The sequence below is a fragment of the Phacochoerus africanus genome, chromosome 8 (genome assembly GCF_016906955.1).
Source record: "Phacochoerus africanus isolate WHEZ1 chromosome 8, ROS_Pafr_v1, whole genome shotgun sequence".
In the NCBI taxonomy this organism is placed as follows: domain Eukaryota; kingdom Metazoa; phylum Chordata; class Mammalia; order Artiodactyla; family Suidae; genus Phacochoerus; species Phacochoerus africanus.
The window spans coordinates 82,778,430-82,800,221 of NC_062551.1; the positions used below are offsets into that span (position 1 = coordinate 82,778,430).

At 55.1% G+C, this 21,792-nt stretch overlaps 1 protein-coding gene across 2 annotated transcripts in view; it reads left to right on the forward strand.

Moving 5' to 3' along the window:
- MAN1C1 (mannosidase alpha class 1C member 1) overlaps positions 1-21,390 on the forward strand; it is a 138,863-nt gene extending 117,473 nt beyond the window's left edge. For both annotated transcript variants that reach the window (XM_047792668.1, XM_047792669.1), the window contains 7 exons: positions 989-1,121; positions 4,508-4,601; positions 9,463-9,578; positions 15,318-15,537; positions 17,818-17,990; positions 19,587-19,702; positions 20,627-21,390. In XM_047792668.1, the coding sequence (XP_047648624.1) occupies positions 989-1,121; positions 4,508-4,601; positions 9,463-9,578; positions 15,318-15,537; positions 17,818-17,990; positions 19,587-19,702; positions 20,627-20,747 (973 nt within the window). In that variant the 3' untranslated portion in view covers positions 20,748-21,390. The remainder of the gene's footprint in view (positions 1-988; positions 1,122-4,507; positions 4,602-9,462; positions 9,579-15,317; positions 15,538-17,817; positions 17,991-19,586; positions 19,703-20,626) is intronic.
- Positions 21,391-21,792: the final 402 nt, after the last annotated feature.

The following is a 21,792-nucleotide window of genomic DNA, read 5'->3' on the forward strand; positions in this document are numbered from 1 at the left end:
TTAGTACATGACGAAAGGAGAGGCCGGCCACATGGTGGCTGGGACACACTCTGGTGTCAGACCAGCCCTGGGTCCCAGCCGTATCACTGCGTGATCTTGGGGGTGGTGATATCACCGTCTCGTGCCTGTTTTCCTCATCTGGGAAAGGGGCTGGTGGGAGGATTGCCCTGGGCCCTGCCTCTGCATTCTTCCTCCTTGAGAGCACCCACTGCAAGGAAGCAGTTAGTGGACCCCCTTCTCCGGGGGGTCGCGGGGTCATGCTGGTGATCCATCTAAGGTCACATTGGTGAGACGTGCATGTTTAGCGGGTGAGGAAACCTTTGCTCTGAGAGCCCCTCCTGTCTTCCTTCCTGACCTCGGGCTTCCCCTGGGTCCAGCCGCCCCAGCTGTTTGGTCTTAGCAGAGCCACCCACCCTTCGGGTGTGGGTCCCATGAAGCTCCAGGTGCGGACCGTTGTGTGTCCATGGGCAGCGCTGACCGAGGAGGGAGCACAAGGGCCAGGAGGGGTCCCTGCTCTTCATCTGCCCCCTTCGGACCTCAGCCATGCACACTCCACGCTCAGCAGCAATGATGGGGAGCCGTCTGGTTGCCTTTTGCTCGTGGGCAGAAATGGAGGATTCTGGGGGGGGGGGTCTTTGTGGCCCCTAACAGCATTATCAATATCACCTGTAAACTTAGCATCACATGTGTGCCAGGTCTGGGCCACCAAGGCAGCTCTGCTAAGGTCTTACAGAAGTTGCTCAACCACAGAAACAAAGAATAACGCACATCAGACAGGCCTGGGTTCAGCTGGCCTTTGTCAAGTTATTCACCAGCCTCTGCATCCTCATCAGCTAAATGGGGCTGGTGCCGACCCTAGGGAAGATTAACTGGGATCATATGGTGAAGCTCCTGGTCCAGTGCCTGGCATATAGTAGGTGCTCCCCCACGAAGCGGAGGAGCCAGCCCTGCTGCCAAGGGGTGACCAGGGGTGCTTCTGTCTTTTCAGCAACCGTGGTTCCAACCAGAGCTGGGGCTGGGCCATGGCAGGGAGCAGCAGCATCCTGGCGGAATTCGGATCCCTGCACTTGGAGTTCCTACACCTCACCGAGCTCTCTGGCAACCAGGTCTTCGCAGAAAAGGCAAGTCTTCTCCTCTGCTCCCTCTTCTCCCCACGGAGAGCAGCAGGGGATGAGCCTGTGGCAGGGAGAGGGGTCTGGGCCAGTGGAGGTCTTGCTGCTAAAGGCCTCCAGCCACTGCCTGTGTAGCCTAGCTGGTATGCAGTGCCAGGTGGCAGGGAAGGTGAGTGCAGTGAGGACCCGGCATCTGCAGAGGGCAGGGAAGAGACACAGCTGCCAGCGAGAAGGTTTTCCCTGGTATGTGTGAGCTCAGTGGAAACCACACACGTCTGAAATCTGGAGAAAGTGCAACCACGGCAAGCTAGGCACCAGCTTGCATTGGCAGGAATTGGCCACCCGGCACAAAAGTCCCCTTTCCAGAGACGTTTAACTTCATGTGAGACCTGCCTGCCTTTCCCTTCCAGATGCCCGTCTAGCTCATGCTGTTCAGCAGGATGGCAAAGCGATTTCACTCCACAGCGGAGGCTCACGTCTGTTCCTTCTCATTGCTGCCGGGCTGGCTAAGGCCGCAGGGGGTGCAGTGAGCTAACATCCAGGCCTCTGTCCATCCCGTCAGCTGCCCATCCTGCCCCCTGTGAAGCCCTCCAGAAGGAGCAGGCCCTCAGTGTCACAGCCCTTGGCAGTCCCTCTGTCTGGAAGTGTCTCTGTAGGTCCAACCCTGAACCCAAAGAAGGGAAGTGTACACACAGCCCCTTCAGATGGCGCTGGTCCCCTCCCGAGTCCCCAGCTTCTAGAGAGATGAAGCCCTGCCCTCCCAGAAGGAGGCCCACACTCCCAAAGCCATCTCCTTCCTCGAGTGTTAGTCTCTTCGAATGCCGGGGAGCTGGGAGATCCTAGATTCATGCCTCCACCAGTGGCTCCCAGTCTCGTGTCAGCCAACCAGCCTCAGGCATCACCTAGCACCCCAGTGAAGAAGCAGCTTTCTGAGTGTCACTCCAGGCACAGGAATCTGTATTTAAATAAGCACCCATGTGCTTTTTTTATTAAAGTATAGTTGATTTACAATGTTGTGCCAATTTCTGCTGTACAGCAAAGTGATCAGTCATATGTGTGTGTGTGTGTGTGTGTGTGTGTGTGTATTCCCTGTCTTATATTATCTTCCATCATGATCTATCCCAAAAGACTAAGTATAGTTCCCTGAGCTATACAGTAGGACCCATGGGCTTTTTGATGCCAGGTTTAGGACCACAGCTTACTCAGAGTGGGAATCCACCCAAGCCTTCTTGAGAAGCTCCAGAAGCTTTTCAATCCCCTGATCCCTTCCTCTGCCCTGTGGTGCCCATGGCCCTCATGTTGTTGGTTCTCCCTTCGGAAGCTTTTTCTTAGATTGAAAGGCCTCTGCCTCCAAGGGACGCCCCCACCTTTAGAGCTCATGGAAGAAATTCACTCCCACTTCAGATGGGTCTTATTTTCGGGTCCTTTTCCCCGCCCCCAGCCTCCCCCCATTTCCACTGCTCTGGAGCCAGGCCCCTCACGGCTGGCTCCAAGTGGAGTGAGACCAGGAGCTCACCCCAGGCCCCGGCTAGCCTGGAGATGCCACTGCCTGAGCACCTACTCTGTGCTGCGCACCATGCAGTAGCTCTGAGTTTCCCACCAGCCCTATGAGGTGTGTCTTCTGTGATCCCCATTTAACAGAGGAGGAAACTGAGACTCACAGAGGTTAAGCCCCTTGTCCTGGTCATCCAGCTCATAAGTGATAAAGCCGAGACTCAAACCCAAGACTTTCTGGCTCTGAAGCCCCCACTCTTTTAAGACCAGATCTGTACAGCAGGCTTCAGGCTTTTTCTCAAGAGTCCAGCCACCTCTCTGGGTTTCTGTCTCTCTCTCCATTTATATCCTCCAGCTACTTTTATCCCCCAGTCATGCCTCCCACAGAGGTGATTACTGGCAGTCAACAAATTGGCCCAAATTCTAGAAGCAGCCGCACCCTCAGGGGGAGCTAATTTAGCCTGCTTCACTGCTCGCCACCAGGACAGTGAAGAACAACTCAGGTACAAGCACATTCCTGTCCCCATAATGGGCTCCGTTAACATAAATGGATATGAGATCTGTTGTGGCGAAGCGAAGGCCTGGACAGAAAGGTCTGACAGCTAAAAGGGCTGCTTTCTCTGCTCCTGGCCTTGTAGATAAATCTGCGAGCAGGCTGCAGCTCAGGCCCTGGGGCCTTTCTGTGCTGTGGAGTCTGTACTGGGAGGATTTCATGTACTGCCAGACAGCAGGTCCTGAATCCCGCTCTTCACCTGTCATAGCCCCGAAGGTGGTGGTTCCAGCCTCCTGGCCCAGCAGGGGTGGCCTTGGCTACACATTGCTGCACGGTCCCTGCCCTGATCCTAGTTGGACCCACGGCTGCTCCATGTGCCTCACATTTTGTCTCTGCCACTTACAAACCCCGTGACCACGGGCAAGGGACTGAACCTCTCAGATCCGGGTTTCTCGTCTGTGAATATAATAATGCTGTATAGGTTGCTATGAGGGTTGCAGATACTGTGTCTAATGAGTCTGGCTCAGGGCAGCTGAGCAATGTTAGCAGCTGTTGTAGTTGTTGTTATTATTAAAACCCCAAGATGCCTGTTAGGGCGCCAGGATGCTGAGGAGCCAGGCCTCCCCTCTGGAACTGTTCCTGTACGGTCAAAGTAGCATATTACCAGGCCGAACCCTATGAAGTTGCCAGGATTTAACCATTTCTGACCTATTAACAAGGCAGTGCTATTTAGCACTTATGAGTGAGTTGCTATCACTTATATGAACCCCCTCCTTTTTTTGTTGTTCTTTTTGGTTTTGTTTTGTTTGTTTTGTTTTGTTGTCTCTTTTTTGCCATTTCTTGGGCCACTCCCACGGCATATGGAGGTTCCCAGGCTAGGGGTCGAATCGGAGCTATAGCCGTCAGCCTATACCAGAGCCACAGCAACACAAGATCCGAGCCACATCTGTGACCTACACCACAGCTTACGGCAATGCTGGATCCTTAACCCACTGAGCAAGGCTAGGGATCGAACCCGCAACCTCATGGTCCCTTCGGATTCGTCAACCACTGAGCCGCAATGGAAACTCCACAAACCCCCTCCTAAAAAGACCCATCCCCCAAAGCGGCAGGCAGTGAGGAAGGGGTGAGGTGGGGGAGGGAACCTGCAGGGTCCCAGGCAGAGGGGTCAGTGCAGGGGTGGGGGGTCAGGCCCCACCGTGGCCACGTCCTGCCTCAACCGCACTGAGCACAAGGGCAGGGCTGTCTGACACCGGAACCAGCTGGCGGTTTCACAGCCCTCCCCTTCTGTCTCATCAGAGTGGTTTCCTCTCTGGCCCCGAACCCGCCGCCCCGGCGCTCAGTGGGCTGGGAGCCGGCCGGCTTCTCGGGAAAAGTGAAGATGTGCCTGGTGTCCATCTCTCGGCAGGTCAGGAACATCCGAAAGGTCCTTAAGGATCTTGACAAGCCCTTCGGCCTCTACCCCAACTTCCTCAGCCCTGTGAGCGGGAACTGGATGCAACGTGAGTACAGGGTGCTGCTGCCCCTCCTTCATCCGCTCCCTGCCCAGCTTCCTGGCCCTGCTGGGTGAGGCATCTGGGCTGAGTGCGGAGCAGTGTGTTTATCAGAGCCACCTACCAGCAAGGCATGGGCTCAGGGCTCCTGGGAACCACTCGCCTGCCAGGCCCCGTGGGGAGCAGTCATTACTATTACCGGTGCTGTTGTGACAGATGTGAAGGCTGCCATCCCCTGCCCCACCCTGCGCACGCCCCCGCACACACTAGCTGTCCCAGCCTCCCATCAAGGCTACAGCCTTGGGTCTCTCACGGTGCCCACCGAAGCCTCCTGCATCATTCCTCAAACTTGCAAGAGTGCCCCAGCTAGAGGTTTCCTCTGAAAGTGGCTCCAAGAAAGGCTATGCATCCTCACCCAGCCCTTTTCCTCTGCTTCCCTACTTCCAACTTTAATTTCTAAAAAAAAAACCAAAAAACAAAAAAAAAACACATTTAAACAGATTCCTAACTGTACAGCAGTATAAGGATCTTGACAGGTATCTTTTACCTGCAAGAATAGGTCCCAAGATTTCCTGCCGTTCTATGCTCGGAGGCTTTGTTTTCAAGCAGACAGTTGTGAGTCACCTGTGGAGCCTCCTTCACAGCCCCAGCTCCACCCACTGGAACAGCGTGCGGTTTGGAGGACCCTCAGGTGGGAGAGTGTTGGAAAGTCTCTCAGCCCCGGTATTGCACCCCTGTTGAGAAGCCCAGCTCTGCCTTGCCCTCCTGCCCAAGGCCCTGCTCGTGTGGTCACAGTCAGCGTGAATTGGTGGCAGCAGGTTCCGTGAGCTCTGCCCTGAGACTTGCCCAGAGTCCTCGTCTCCACTGCCTCTACCCGGACAAGGATCCCTCTCCTTTTCCCTGCCTCTAACCCCAGTTGTTATGGCATCAGCAAGGGCTCGGGGACAAAGTGGACCTGAGTCTCATGACTGTGTGGCTGGGAGAAATTCACTTTATCTCTTCAAGCCTCAGTTTCCTCTTTTGCCAAATGGGAGAAGAGCTGGAGGGAGAAGAGTTCTGTTCTTTGTGTACCGTCGGGGGTGGGGGCTGTGGGATAATTAATGGTCAGAAGTGGCAGGAAACACATCAGTTCATCTTCCAAAGATGACAAGGTCTGTCCCCAAAGGCAAGACGTTCCCATGACTAAAGTATGCTTGGAGGGTCAGCTGGCCGGCCAGCAGGGATACAGTGAGGAAACTGCAGAGGCCTATCCTTCCAGCCCAGAGCCTCTGTGACCCACAGGTCCAAGAGGCCCAGAAAATTCGACCCAGAAATTTTCCTTAGTAATGACCTCACTCCCAAGGAAGCTCCTGCAAAAACCGCGTATAGAAAATGCAAAGGATTGTTAAGCAAAACACACTGCCAGATCCAAAAATGCGGGGAGAAAATGAAGGTTTGAATTACAGATTATAGCCACAGGACGAGACAGTTCAATAACTGTTACTGCCTTTAATTGTACGGCCTGACTGGATAAAGAAATAAACTATGCAGCTACGGGCCTCAGCTGCTCCAGGACAATGCAGCAAAACCCATAAAAAGAAGGAGAGGGGCGTGGCTCCCCAGCCTGAACAGCTACCTCAGCAAATTACAGGGGAGCGCCCCCCCCCACATCACTGAGAAGCGTAATTTTCTTTTCAGGCTGCCCCCAGATCACAGGGCTGGGCAGAGTCAGTCACATATGGAAAATTGTTTCATGTTAATAAAATATGAATCCAAGGCCTGCTGAATCGCAGAGGGGAGGTTATAAAGAAAGCCCTGCTCATCTGGGTGCCTGCCTTCCTCTTCTCCAGGCTTGGAGCCCGGGGTCATCTCTGGTTTTCTGTGGTTTTCTTCTGGTGAGTGTGTGTTTTTCCAGCAGACAATAACATTTCCAGCTTGCATAAACTTGAGTTCCCATTCCTTCTCTCCTCGAACCCTCTGTGCAGCCCATTTGCAACCACAGACATGGTAGCTGAGAAGGCAAAGGGCCAGTGGGGATCCCAGCTGCAGACCTCTGCTCTGGCTGCTCCCCTTGCCCCCTGGGAGCTGAGCTTCAGGGTCACACAGGAGGCTAAGACCCTTCTGCCACCAGAACTTCACAGCCAGAAGTCTGCCGGCAGCAAGCATCGCTAAGACTGACCCTAGCGGAACCGCTGAGAGCTTGAAGAGCTGCCAGCCCTTTGGCTTGGCCACCGGAGTGGCTTATCCTCCTTGTCTGTGGCCTGAATCCCGCACATCCTCAGTGGGAGGGAAGTGGTGAGTCCACATTGTCCCCTGGGGGTGCCGGAGTGTCAGCTCCAGCCTAGCCGCCTCCCCCAGCTTCATGCTGCTTTCCTGCCAGCAGGTTCCCCGAGTGTAGGGGAGCCTCCTCCCGCTGCCAAGTGTGATGGCAGCGCTGTTGACATGGTCAGGAAGCTCTCGGGCTCCCTCCCACCAACTCTGCTCCCTTCTGCATGTTACGGATCAGGAGACTGAGGCCCAGGGGACACTGGCTTGCCCTGAGCCAGTGGTGAATCCATGCCTCTGACTCCCTGTCCTGTGCTTCTCCCCGTGAGCCCCTCGGTGCTGGGGAAGACACATGGCTACAAAGCAGTGACACCTCCAGAGATGAGAACTGGGCGCTTCAGCCGAGGCCCTGGGGGACCGTACACGTATCCCCAAGAAGGTGTCAGGTCTCCAACTCCTGCTGACCTGGCTCCCCTCCCCTGCACACACCCACTAGGTGAAGCCCTCCACCTGGTCACTCACAGGATCTGCAATCACGTGATGAAGCCAAGGCCCTTCCCAGCACAGCCCAACCCCACCTTCCTTTTACTCATTCAGGACTTACTGGGCATCTGCTGGGTGCCACACAGGTATTGGGCACAGATGTGAATCACACATGGTCCCTCCCCACACAGCCCGCAGCCTATGGGGAAGGCAGAGGTACTGATGACACAGTCCTGGGAGCAGCGGGGGGGCAGGGCTGCCACACAGCCCCGGTGGGGCAGCTGCCACTAAGCACTTCCCACAGGAGGGCGCTGGGCCAGAGGGTGCCTTATTACACTCACTCCTCCTGGTCACCCTGTGGGGACCTCAGTGTAATGGGAACACAGAGGAGAGCCTTTCTGAGCTGAGGGGAAGTGCTGCGGAGGTGTTAACCATGCCAGGTGGGGACAGGTATTCCTGGCAGTGGGGTCGTCACCGGTAGGACAGAGTGGGGGAGGAGGGGGCTGGCAGTGTTTGGGATGATGGAGAAACAGGGAAGAGGCAGGCCCAGGGGATGAGTGTGGAGGTGACTGTGCCCCTGGCCAGGTGCCATAAGCCAGGGACCCTGATGGATGCTGAGCCAGTCTGACTCCCAGCCTCCCCCACCCTTGCTCTGCACAGATCTCCTGCCCCAGCCGTTGACACACCATCCACATGCTCTGCTTGCCCAGCTGTGTCCTCCCCTCTGGGAACCAGGGCGAGGGGCACGCTGTGCTGGGTCTGTCTCCTCTCTTCATGTAACCAAGTCCAGCCCACCCTGACCCCCTCCCAGCCCTCCCCAAGCCTCAGGTTTTATCTGGTCTGTTCCCATTTTTGCAAGTGCTTCTGGCTTGTTCAGGTCCTAAACCCTTGCTGAGCCAGGATTTGTTCAAGGAGAGGGCCAGCCGGAAGGGCTGCTTGACTGCGGGGGGCCTCCTGTCGGCCCCCTTTCCTGCTTCCCATCTGTCTTTCCCCTCTGACGTTCTGTCCCTCTCTCTTCACACTTGTCCCTTTTTTCACTCTGTACCTTTGATTTCATTCTCTGGTTGTCTGTGTAGAGCTGCAGAAAGTGAAAGGTCTACTGGTTTGGTGGCTTTGGCTATTTAGGCTCATTGTCAGTTTTTCCACCTGGGAAATGGGGTTCATAGTGCTTATGAACCTTACAGCGTTCTTGGGAAGATTGTTATAAATAATACAACAAAGCTCCCAGCCTGCAGGAGACCCTCGATAAAAGGTAGCTGCTGCCCTATTCTCTACACGTTTCCCCTCTCCCTTCTCTTCATCCCCCTCTTTCTCCAGAGGAGCTGACAGTCCTGGTCCCATCCCCTGATCCTGCCTTAACCCACCCCCTTCCCTTTGTCTCTATTCCTGCTGAACAAGGAACTGCCCTTCGCTCTACGCTGTATCCATGAAACAACTTGACGCCTCCCTGTTAATCGTTAGAGCCCCCCGAGTGAAGTGTTTCTGTGTCTTGCATCTGTGATGAAGGGCACCTCTGTCGATTCTTGCTGTCCTAGGTCAGCCCCAAGTGGGGTCACCTCCTGGTCCAGCCACACCCGGAGGTCCTGCTCCATCAGGACAGACAGAGGGGGTCTTCAAACCCCGTTTTCCCTCCCCCTTGCGCCTTTGAACTCCATTCATCCCAATTTGCTAAATTTAAACTCGGCTTTCCCAAAACGGCTCTTTGCTCTGGCCAGCTAAATTAAGCCTCTCTTTCCTGCTTTCCGTGGCCTTTTATGAACCTGCCCAGCATTAATTACCATGTTTGTCACCCGGTAATAAAAATTCTGAACTCCCTGCCACCAGATTATCTTTTTAAAGAAATGCAACTCATTTACAGTGAATAACCAGGGGCCCAGCCATTCTCAGCCTGCTAAAGAGACATGATTTATAGCATCTGGATGAGCCCCTGCATTTCTGGGCAGGACAATGGTGCTCAAGCCGCCCTGGTTTCCCCTGGTCTCAGGCTGTGCCTTCCCTCGGCCCCTCTTCCCTGGGGGGCTGGGAGGATGCGGATTAAGGGTTCGCTCCCTACGCAGGCTCAGGCTGGGGGGACAAGCCGCGCCCAGTCAGTCCCGCCGGCGGCCTCGCAAAGATAACGTCCCTGTCCTTTCTCCCCTGGCAGACCATGTCTCGGTTGGAGGACTCGGGGACAGTTTTTATGAATATTTGATCAAATCCTGGCTGATGTCGGCCAAGACTGATATGGAGGCTAAAGACATGTACTACGAAGCCTTGGAGGTAAGACGGGGGCCTGACTCTTTGCGGGCGGTCGGTCATGTGCCGCCAGCTCCCGCGTGGGTGCCTGAGAGCTGGGACTTGCTCCCCACCCCACCCCACACTGTCCCCCACCCCACGATGAGCTAGCCAGAGGAACAAGACAGTCCCCTCCACAGCCTGTCGCTTTGCAACCCTGTCTTGCGACTCTTCTCAAACACCTTGAAATTAGGGCCCTGTGAGCGTCAAATCCAAAACCGAGCTCCAGGAGGTGAAGCCATTTGTCCGAGGTCTCACAGGACATGGCAGACAGTCCAATTCAGAAACCATGGTGTCTGTGCTTCAGTTAATGTGTCCAGGCCCAGAACACAGCCAGACGGTGGGCTGGGAGCCCCCAAATGAGGCTGCCAAAGCAAGACCCTCAGCCATCCTCCTGCTGCACCTAAGGTGACATAATTAATCATATCCAAGCTGGGAGGGGCTTCCCTCAGTGGAGCATCCAGTTCTGCTCCTCTTTATGTGGATGGAAACCAAAGCACAGAGAGGGGAAGGCACTTGCTCAAAGCCACACGGTGCAGAACTGGCAGAGCTGACACTAGAGCCAGGGTGCCTAAGCCAGCCCCCCGGGTGCTCCCCACTGTCCCTCAGCACTGCTGGTCTATCTACGGGGTGTGGGGCAGACGGGGAGGTGAGGCCCTCCAAAGAGGCAGAGACTGTAGGGTGGAGAAGTCAGGCAGCCTGAGCTGTTGGGAAGGGGGTTATGGAATCCCGTCAGTCTGTTGATAGATACCTTTGAGCCCAACCAAGGGAAGGGCACTGAGCAGGCTCCGGCCTCAGTTTTCTCATAAAGGACACTGAGCAGTTTGGATCTACTCTGTCACCACTGCCTTATGTCCCCTAAACTGGACTCCTTGCTCTACCCCACCCCCACCGCCCTCCCTCTAAGTCACTTCTTCCATAGCAGCCAAAGGAGCTGCCAATGCACGTCCCTCCCCTGGTGGCTCCCTTGGCCCTCGGATTACACCAGACTCCTCACCTTTGCCCACGGTCCCTGATCTGGGCCTGCCAGTCACCCTTCACTCCCCTTTGCTCTTGAGCTCTGGTCCCCAGCCTTCCTCAGACACACCGGACTCATTCCTACCTCAGGGCTTTTGTATGTGTTGTCCCCTCTACCTGGAATATCATTCACATGGCCGTGTCCTGCTTATTGGTCAACTCAAATGCCTCTGAATTAGCCTTCCCCAGCTTCTCTCTCTCTCACAGAGCTTAGGCTTGTTATCATTAGCAGTCTTCACCTTTACCGGCATCTAAAACGGTCACGTGCACGTATTTGTTTCCTTGCTCATTGTCTACCTTCCTGGGCTGTGTGGAACAGGGATCTTGTCTACTCCTGTACACGTCACTCCCAAAACAGTGCCTGGTACCTAGGATACATACAAATCACTATTTTGTGAAGAAATAAATGGATGGATGGAAGGAAGAAAGGAAGGAAGGGAAGACAAAGGGACAGTTGGGTAGATGGGATGAATGGGTGGATGCGTAGTTGGAAGGATGGCTAAAAGGGAAGGAAGGTTGGATGGGGCGAATTGGTGGGTGGAAGGATGGATAAAAGGAAGGGAGGGAGGAGGAAGGAAGGAAGGAAAGTAGGTTAGCTAGGCAGGTGGATGGATGGATGGCAGGAAGGATGGATGGACAGATGTGTGAGTGGATGGATGGATGGATGGATGGGTGGGTGGATGAGTGGGTGGATGGAAAGATGGATGGGTAGGTGGGGATGGGTGGATGGGTGGCTAGATATGGGTGGATGGGTGGGTGTGAGCCGTTGGTTGGATGGATGAATGATAACTAACTATACTCTAATCACATGAATCTGGCCAGGAATGATAGTCCCTAAAGGAAGCACCTTAGAATAGGCTTCCAGAGCCGTGCACCCTTTAAACTGTGGGCTCGGTGATGAATTATTCCTGCCTAGCTCCCCAGTACCAAGACCTCTGTCAGGAAGCAGCTTCTGGGACTCCAGTCCCAGCTCAGTCTGGCTCAGCCCCATCTACCCCCAAAACTTCTGTGGCTGAACTTCAACTGCGGCTTCTATCAGGATTAGCATTCCGGTTTAGTGGGCGGCAGGGTGTGCTGCCTGGAAAGGCCCTTTCTGCCCTTTCTGCCTTCCTTGCAGGGTAAACACAAACTTAACGAGCAGCCCGGTTCCCAGCCCTCAGGGCACCCTGTAGTGGAGGCTTCAAGGGAAGAAATGGCCATGAATTATTTAAGCAAATGGGGAGTTTTATAGAAGCACTTGATTGAACAGGAGAGAACTCAGCTTTGCTCCTGCATTTGATCTCCCCCATGAAGAGCCTGCAGTATCTCTGACCCTGGGTAAAGGCTGGGCCTCTGGCGAGTTTGGGACTTTGAAGAATGTTCTGGCGGTTGTCAGCCTTGTTGGCATGTTAAAAATCACCTGGGGAGCCGTAAAATTCCCAGTGCCCAGGCTGCACCCCAACAAGGTTACATCAGAACCTCCGGGCTGGGGCCCAGTCCACAGCCTTAAAAACTGCCCCGGGGGCACCAGTGTGCAGGTTAGACCAGTGACCAGCTAGGGTGGGCGTGGGGGATTCAGACAGGCCGACTCAGCACACCCCGGGAGCATGGGAGGAGGCACAACAGGAACCAGGAGCTTCTGCCCCTACAGCCTCCTCCAGGCAGGTCTTATTTAGCCCCCTTCTTGCAGGTGATGGAACTGAAGTTCACAAAGGCCCAAGATCACACAACAACAAGGGGCAGAGTCAGGGCGCAAACACGGACTCACCAACTCTAGATCCGGGGCTCCTGCCTCCAGTTACCAGCTGCCAAATCACTGAGGAGCCTGGCTTGCTGAAGGCTCCTCTCGGGAGTGTAGAGACGAGGTGCCCTCCAGGAGATGTAGGAAGTGAGGTCAGTGCCGGGCACTTAGTCAGGCTCTGAGTAGCCTCATAACCATCCCAGGAATTATTATTCCCATTTTACAGACGAGGAAAAGGAGTCTTCAGAAAAGTGAAATAACTCACCTAAAGTCACCCAGCTCTCAAATTGCAGAGCTGGGATTCCAACTCACCTCTTTGCTATGTCTCTTGCTATGCTTCTGGTCTTTTTACCAGTCAGTTGCCAGCCTGTGCTGTCTGTGGTTTTGCTTAGGATTTTAGAAAACCTTGGTTTTTGGAGGTTTTTTTTAATCTTTGCTTTTGTTTGTCTCAGTTATATTCTCAAAGAGACACTGGCCTATCATTTCCTCTTCACCACAATTACTTAACGTGGGGTTAACCCTGAATAGAAATAACGGATGGGAGACAGCCTGAAAGGTGCAGATTTCCAGCTACAGGGCAAAGCTTCCCGGGATCTCCCTGGAGGTCTGTGTGCTCTCCCAAGTGTGTTGACAACAGGTCACTGAACCAGGCTTCTGTGCTTTCTGCATCTGGGACTAGCCCTGCCACCTCTCTCCACCCCAGCATGCTTAGCCCTGCAGAGCAGCTTCTGGGGACCCAGCTGTGCCCAGAAGCCAGGGCCTGGCCAGACATGGCAGCCCTCCGGGCCTCCTCAGTGCTCCTCCCCATGGGAGCAGGTGCCCTGGCCTGTCAGTCACATCATCAGAGCTTCCCCATCTGCTACTCAGCAAGGGTCCTGCGGCCAGCCCACCAGCCTGGGCCTTAGAGCCCAGGAAAAGGAAAAAACAGATCAAGGAGCAAATGTTGTTTGAGCCGCTCCCATATGCCAGGCACTGGCTGGAGGGTGGTAATGGTGGCTTCTGCTGTCACCGGGCACTCAGAGTCGTGGGAGAGAGATGGACACTCCGCAGAAACCTATACAAATAGGTATGTGCACATGGGAACAGCACCACGGAGAAAGAAAACAGGGCAGCAGAGTTACAGAGTCACAGTAGCTTAGATTGGGGTGTTCTGGCCAAGGAAGCGACATCCTGGAGGGACCCAAAGGCAGAGCTGGAAGGAGCCCAGTTGAAGATGGAGTTTTTGGGAAAAGCAGGGGTGGCGGCAAAACCCCGAGGCAGGAAGAAAATGGCCTTCGTGGAGGTCACCAGCGGGAGACCTTCTCGGACCTCACTCTGCAAAGGAGGACCCTCTCCCCAAACCTTTGTCTGTCTCCTCCCCTTCATTTGTTTCATTCAAGATGCTGATCACAAATCATGATTCTCATGAGTATGTGATTTTGTTGGGAAGTCCGCGTCCACGGGTGAGCTCCCTGAGGCTGGGTCCAGGCCCCTCTTCAGGGCCGTATCCCCTGCACAGAGTGCAGCGCTGGCACCAACAGGCGCTCAGCTCAAAATATTCACTGGGGAGGGGCCGCATGAGTGAAAAGGACCAGGGTGGCGGGGGCAGGGCGGGAGGAGGAGGGTGGGCTGGAGAGGAATGGCTGTGTCAGCCTTTCCTGCAACTCAGTGCCAAGAAACAGGCCAAGCTCTGCAGACACATGCCATTTCATCCTCACAGCCCTAGGAAGGGCTCATGTTCTTCTCCCTCTTTTATACATGAGGAAATTGAGGCACAGAGAGAACGTAAAACCTGCCCAATGTCACACAGCTTGGAACCGGTGGAGATGGGGTTGGAACTGGAGTCTGCGCCCAGGGACCATGTCCGTGGTTAAATCCCAGGGTATAGATGAGGGAGTCTGGAAGGCCATGCTGGACTTTTGTCTGCCGCCCCTAGGAGACCAGGGGAGGACGATAGACAGGCACAAGATCCAATCCGGTTCGCTGGCCACAGAGTGTAGGGACACCCCTCACCCCTCCTTGGAGAACAGATCGGAGGGCAAGAGTGGAGGCAGGGGTCCGGCCAGGGCCCCTGAGGCTCCGTCCTGGACCAGGACCCACCAGCCCATTGAGTCCAGCCTTATGGCTGTGTGGGTGGCAGCCACTATCGCCTCAGTCTCTAGGAGACCCAGGGAGTAACGGCAGGGAGTAGAGGGGATGCACTGGTGGCCTGACACCTACACCCCATATCCCAGGAGTCCAGCCCATCAGCATCAGTCTTATGGGAGCAGGGAAGGGCTCTCAAGGCCCCTGGCCACCAAAAGGACCAGCTCTTGGTCAGTGGAAGGAGCCATGCTTGGCTAGCCGGGGGTCCCTGTCTTGATCCTGGTGTGGTGGGTGACCTGGGACCAGTCACTCGACCCCTGTGTCTGTAGGGGGTCCTACAGCCCATGTGCCTGGTTTGCTGTGGGTGTTAAAAGTGGAAGCATGTGATACCGGCCTGCACAGGGCAGCTCTTATTTTCTGCTGGTCCTTTATGAGAATCTGATCAAATATACAGACCCTTTGCCCATGAAAATGCCCTAAAGTGTCACATACAATTTTAGGGGCACTGCTCAACCTCATCCACAGGCCAGGTGGGCTTCAGGATTAGATTCCCTAACAGTGGATATAATACAGAATGATAATTTTTATTTAAAGATAATTTAAAGATATTTTTCTTCCTAAAAGCTTTTCGAATGTGGAGGATTTTAAAGTCTGTGTACGGGACTAACCCTGAGGAGCTGCCTTGTGTCCAAGCCCCCCAGCGGGCACCAGGCCTCAGCTGGGTGAGCGGCAGAGCCTCCCTCCAGCCCCCTCAGGGACTGCCCCCAGCGGAGGTCGGCGGGCCTCCTGTGCCTGGATTGGAGGGCTCGACAGAGCTGCTTCGCTGCTGTCTCCATAGCGCTCACTTTGCGTCCTTCCCTTCCCTTCTCTGTCCCCTCCCACGCCCTTCCTCCCTGCCCGCCCGACTCCCACCTTGCTCCCAGGCAATAGAGACCCACTTGCTGAATGTCTCTCCCGGGGGGCTGACCTACATTGCTGAGTGGCGAGGGGGGATTCTGGACCACAAGATGGGGCACCTGGCCTGTTTCTCGGGGGGCATGATCGCCCTCGGCGCTGACGATGCCAAGGAAGAAAAGAGGGCCCACTACCGAGAGCTCGCGGCCCAGATCACCAAGACGTGCCACGAATCGTACGCCCGCTCAGGTAACCCTGCAAGGGGAAGGGGCAGCAGCAGAGACTGAGGCTAGACACCAGGAAGAACTAGAAAGACCAGCAGAGCAGCAGTGAGTGAAGGGACCACGTGGTCTTAGGGAAGCCTCGCCTTGGAGGTTACACAGTATTTGAATGAGCGGTGTGCTCTCCAGGCACAGAACCTGTGCCTTCAATTAAAGGGAACAGGGTGACGTGTTAGCACCTCGTGTGTGTGCTGACTGTGGTTCGGCACTCAACACATGACTGACCCTCACGACACAGATGAGGAAACTGAGGCTCAGAGATGACCTGGCCGAGCATCCATGAGAGGGGCACAGAGCCTAGCAAATTCCTTCTCCCTGAGCCCCTACCCCCAAACTTGTGCCTTCCCCCCACCGGAATCCCCCCCATTTAGGGGGTCTCACCACCTCCTGACACCACCCTGTAATCACCCTCTGACCCAAGATCCCCAGAGAGCTTGAGAGCTTCTGGATCATCCCAGCAGCGCTCATAGCAAAATTGTCAAATGCTCAACTCAGAAGCCACATTAGAGAACGGGACCCCAACTCCTCATTTACACATGGAGAAATTGAATCATCCCAGAGCGGAAGTGGCTTAGCCAAAGCCACACTGCAAGTGAGTAGCTAAGCCCAGTCTAGAACCCAGGTCTGCTGATGCCCAGCCCCACCCTGTGTGCTGCCTTTCTCAACACTGCCCCTAAAAAAAGCCCCAGCCCCGTTGACCCCAGAAAGGGCCCACTGCTCTGAGTTATAATCCCAGCCTTGGTTGGAAGAGAGGACCCAAGATTTGCAGTACCAATTCCTGGCTCGAGTGTCACTCTGCCACTCACCAGCTGGTGGCCTCCGTTTTCTCATCTGTTAAATGGGAACAATAACACAGGTCTCCCAGGCAAAGCAGAGGCCCCCACAGGAAGGACCTGGCCAGCCGCCAGCCTCCAGCAGCGAGGAGGGTATGGGTTAGCAGTCCACCGAACATGTGTCTGTGAGCGCACGGTGGAATCCAGTGCTTCTGGAGCGGTTTGCGAGAAGCCAGCGATTCGCAATGGGTCCTTAAAACTGGTCTTCAGTTCCCTTCAAAGAGCTGCCTCTGCCGGCACCATAAACAGATGGGAAATCTCGGGAATAATAAAAAGCTTGCTATTTGTCGGGACAATCAGCCCAGACCATTAAAGACAGTCCGCTTAATAGAGCATGTTGTTCCAGCCGGCCCAGCTCAGCCCTGATGGCTGCAGTAGCAGCTCGGCTATTTTCTGCCGGCTGCACCACTCGGAGGGTGGGAGGGGCCCGGATGTTCAGGCATTAAAGGGAGGATGGGCTGACCTACACACCCTAAATTTTGGACCTAGAGAGTCACACCCAGGAGAGAAAGAGAGACAGCCCAGGGGAGGGGCATCAGGCAGATCCAGGGTCACATCCCAGCTCAGCCACAACTTGCTGTGTTACCTTGGACAAAATCACATAGCCTCTCTGATCCTCAGTTTCCACATACATGAGCGGGGGATAATAACATCTGCCTCACCAAACCAGTATTTAAGTTTTGAAAAAAGATGTATGTGAAACACCCAGCACAGCCCTTGAAATCATAAATGGTGGCTGCAGTGGTGGTTATCATGGAGGTCATCCAGAAAAGAGGAAATTGTTCCCAAACAATGACAACAACAAAACCCAGACCTTCTGTATTCAGCTCCTTCTGCCTGAATCTGTCTTCTGGGCAAATCTTCCCTCATCTCCCCTTCCGCAGTCTGCTCTAGAGGGCTGGTCCAGGGAAGTGTCAAAAGCACCTCTCAGAGAAGTTGGAGAAGCATTGCCACATATCAGCAAATGAAAGGGTCTGATAAGTCCTGCAGACAGGAGACTTTCCCTTTGTTTGACCCACTGTTTCCCCCACGGTGTTTAAATCTGCAACCCTTTCTTGGCTAAGCTCTGGTTAACATCTTGCAGAGCTAATGTCTCAAAATACACACTTGGGGAATTCTACCCAAACCTTCATCTCCCCGGACTGCTGGGGAGTTCATTTGGGTCCTCAGAGTCTAAAACTGCAGAAGTTTCGAGGCCTAAGGGTCTTGCTTTGGCCAGTCTAGGCCAAAAGCAGAGCTGTGCATCCGCCAGGCAGCTTATTGGGCAAAGCAGGCAGGCCCACCCTGTGCCCGCCCATCGGCAGCCAGCCCGGCCAGGGCTTCCAGACCACTTCCATCCCTCCTGGGGCAGCGGGATCCTGAGGAGCAGGAGGTGGGAGGTCTGACCCAGGCCCCCTTGTTGGTCCTTCCCACAGATACCAAACTGGGGCCCGAGGCCTTCTGGTTTAACTCCGGCCTAGAGGCCATGGCCACGCAGATGAGCGAGAGCTACTACATCCTGCGGCCGGAGGTGGTGGAGAGCTACATGTACCTGTGGCGGCAGACCCACAACCCCATCTACAGGGAGTGGGGCTGGGATGTGGTCATGGTGAGTGGTAGCGGCGGCGGGGCGGGGGCAGCGTGGGGGCTGAGCTGGTGGCAGGTGCCCCTGAGAATTCACAGTCAGGCTCCAAAACCAAGAGGAAAGTCGAGCCAGGCTGGCATCTGGCTAAAGTTTGAATGTAAAGGGTCAAAGTTTAGGGGTTCCTGTTGTGGCTCAACAATAATGGACTTGACTAGTATCCATGAGGATAACAACTCGATCCCTGGTCTCGCTCAGTGGGTTAAGGATCTGCTGCTACCATGAGCTACAGTGTAGGTCACAAACGTGGCTCCAATCTGGCATTGCTGTGGCTGTGGCGTAGGCCGGCGGCTACAGCTCCCATTTGACCCCTAGCCTGGGAACCTCCGTTTGCCACAGGTGCAGCCCTAAAAAGAAAAAGAAAGAAAAGGGGGGGGGGGGTTCAAAGTTGAATTGCAAAGCCAAGAGTCCCCAGCAAGCAAAGGCAGGTCAGGGACTTGTGAAGAGTGTTCCAAGCGACCGGTGGCCTTGGGGGCCTGGGCCAGTGTCAGCTTAGAGTGGCAAATGTGGGGCAGCAGCTAGAGGCGGCCCAGCATACATGTGGTCACTGCTTTCCAACTTCAAAGCCTGAGCAGAAGACTTTAGATTTCTCCTCTCAGACAGGAAGCGGCTGCCAGCTCGCCTCCGTCCTCGTCCCAAAGCCAGCCCAGCCCCAGGGGGCCCCTACCCTTCTCTGGGCTCTGCCACCCCCTCCCCTGAGGTAGGTGTCAAAGGCAGGTGTGAGGACTCCAGAAGGTTCTTTGTTGGATGCTCAGCTTTCTCTGTTGTTCTCTACTGGCCCATGGCTCTCAGAGACACAGACTTCTTGGGGAGAGCCAGTCATCCAGAGCACTGTACTCAGCGGGGCACAGGGCCTACTCGGGCTCAGTGACATACGTCATTGGCCAGAGTCCCCCTGCTTCCCTAAAGACCCTGGTTCTTGACCTTTGAAGGCCAAGTTTTTTTATACTCCTGAACCCCACCTGAGGACCATCAGGGGGTAAAAATTGCATCTCTTTTTTTTTTTCTTTTTGGCGAGCTCGGGGCATAGGAAAGTTCCTGAGCCAGGGATCAAACCCGCCCCACAACAGCAGCTGGAGCTGCTGCAGTGACAATGCCAGATCCTTAACCCTCTGTGGCACAACTCCAAAACTCCATTTCTATACAAAAGGCCGACAGAGCCTCTGGCCCAGGGACTACATCTCTATGGGGAACCCCCCGGGGGTACCACGTCCCGCCCCCACATCCCAGCCCAAGAACAGCACCAGCACCTTCCCTGACCTCCATCCTCCATGGGGAGTGCATCCGTCAGGTCAGTCTAGTTCCCCAAAGGCCTCGAAGCTTCCTCCGAGTTCATAGCAGGTGAAGCGCTCAGGCGGGGGTAGGGACTAAGTTCTTGGCGTGGGTCCAGGGAGCATGGTCACTGCTGAGCCCTGCGACAATAATCCGGCCTCTGCTTCCACCAGTGCCTCCAGGGTCCTCAGCAGAGGGGCTGGGGGCCTGCCCTGGAGAGCTGGCCAGGCACATGTCTTGGAGTGGGGGCCTCTCCTGTCCCCACACCGACGCTGCCTTCCTTTCCTTCAGGCCTTGGAGAAATACTGCCGGACAGAAGCCGGCTTCTCCGGGATCCAAGACGTGTACAGCACAGTTCCAAGCCACGACAACAAGCAGCAGACTTTCTTTCTAGCGGAGACACTAAAGTGAGTTGGGGCTCAGCCATGTTCTTTCCACAGCACAACCTGGGCTCTTCTTGGGAAAGGGGGAGGGGTGGGCAGCCCCCCTTCACCATCGGTCAGGTTCTGGCCTCCCAGGAGGAGGCCCTGGAGGGTTGGGGGCTGCAGATCCAGAGGGTTATACCACCAGGGTGGGCCTTGGGTCAGGCCAGTTTCCACTCAGAGAGTGAGGCGGGGCTGGATCCACCCCTGAGCCTTGGTGTGAGAAGGGAACTCCTCCAGCCTGTCTCCTCAGGCGCCTTGAGTTCTCTGACGCTGTCCCCTTCAGCAGCCCCTGGTGGCAGTAGCGGCCCCTGCTGCCCACGCCCCACCTCTTCCTTCGATTTCAGGGGGTGGAAGTTGGGCCCTCATTTCCTCGCCCTTCCCTGAAGCACCCCCCTCGTGCCTTAGCTCTTAGGATGGGTCGGGATGGCCTGTTCCTTCCATGAAACCCCCAGGGCTCCCTGGCTCCCTAGCTCCCTGGCTTGGGAGGCCGGAGTTCTGGAGTCACAGCTCCCTGTTCACTTTAGTGCCCGAACACCCACTAGAGCGTGGAACCTCCTGGTACCTAAGGAAGCAGCCTGAGTCCCAGTGCAAAGGAAAGGGACTCAAGGCCACACGGGGTGCTCACAGGGCCGGTGGGGCAAGTGCTGGAATGAAGCTGGGGGCGGTGGTGCAGAGCAAGGGCTGGGGGCCGAGGCCTTAACCGGGGTCTGTTGCCCTGAAGTGGGGTGCTCTGGTCCTCAGCGCCTTCCGGGGACCGGCCCTCCAGGCCGAATCGGGGTCTCCGACCTCCCTGCACCCATGGGCCCAGGCCCATGTCAGAGAGCCCGGAGTCCTTTCCGGTGGGCCCCTGCCCCAGAGCACTGACGGGCCGTGTCTTGCTCCCTCCCCGCTCCGGCCGGGGTGCAGGTATCTCTATCTTCTGTTCTCTGAAGATGACGTGCTCTCCCTGGAAGACTGGGTGTTCAACACGGAGGCCCACCCACTCCCCGTGAACCACTCGCACAGCTCGGCCAGGGGCGGGGGCTGACGCACCCCCGGCTCTCTCGGCTCCCGCTCCCGGGCCGCCTCTTCGGGATTTGGGGCTGTTCTCAAATGGATTGGGGATGGGGGCCCCTGCCTGGACCCGGCAGATGTGTTGGACAAGCCACTTCTTTTCCTCTGTGAGGAGACAGGACTTGGAGACGCGACTGTGTCAGCCCAGGCCCAGACATTCCTCTCCACGGAGAATTTCTCTGAAACCCGCTCACTTGCCATTCCAGGGCCAAAGCACCAGAGGTTTGCCCTGCAACCTCCTGTATTTGGTCCACTTCCTTTTGTTTAGGATTTTCTTTTTTTCATTTTTGCTTGATTTTTGCCTTTTCTCTCCCATTGTGTTTTATCGCAGATTACAAATGCAGCTTTCAACATCATGTGCTTTCAAAAAGGGTGTCATCTCGATAAACTGAACATTAAAGTGTTTGCACACACACGAATCTTGACCCCATTTTCTATATTTTGAATTCCTTTTGCCCAATATTTACTATACTTCAATTATGTGTAATTTACCTTATAATTTGAAGAGAGGTTCCCCTTTGATTTGGGCCTAAGTGTTACGAATCACTAGTGCCGTTTTCATTATTGTAATGGAAAAATCTGTAAACTTACAATAAAAGAGTTTATTGAATAAGAAATCCGATTGGGTTCATTGCACATCAGTGACTCCTGGGGAAACCACTGCAATGTTGTCATCAGAAAGAATAATCAACCGGCAGCTGATTCAAGGTGTAATTTAATAAAGATACCCAATTCTATTACCTTCCCTTAAATTGGTCCTCGTTTATTCAGGAAGGATGAGGCCATTCCTTTAAGTGGGTTTGGGTATTTTATACTTACATTGAGGCTTGGAAGAGGCCCAGAGAGGGGCAGCAATTGGCCTGAGCTCACACAGCTAGTAAAGGCAGAGGAAAGCCCCACCCATGAGGTTTGCACACCCCCCGAGTCCTGTGTTCATCTGCTCATCATTCAACAGATTACTTGTTGAGTGCCTGCAGGGGACCAGACAGGGGGCCCAAAGGCCAGGGCCACAGCTCTGA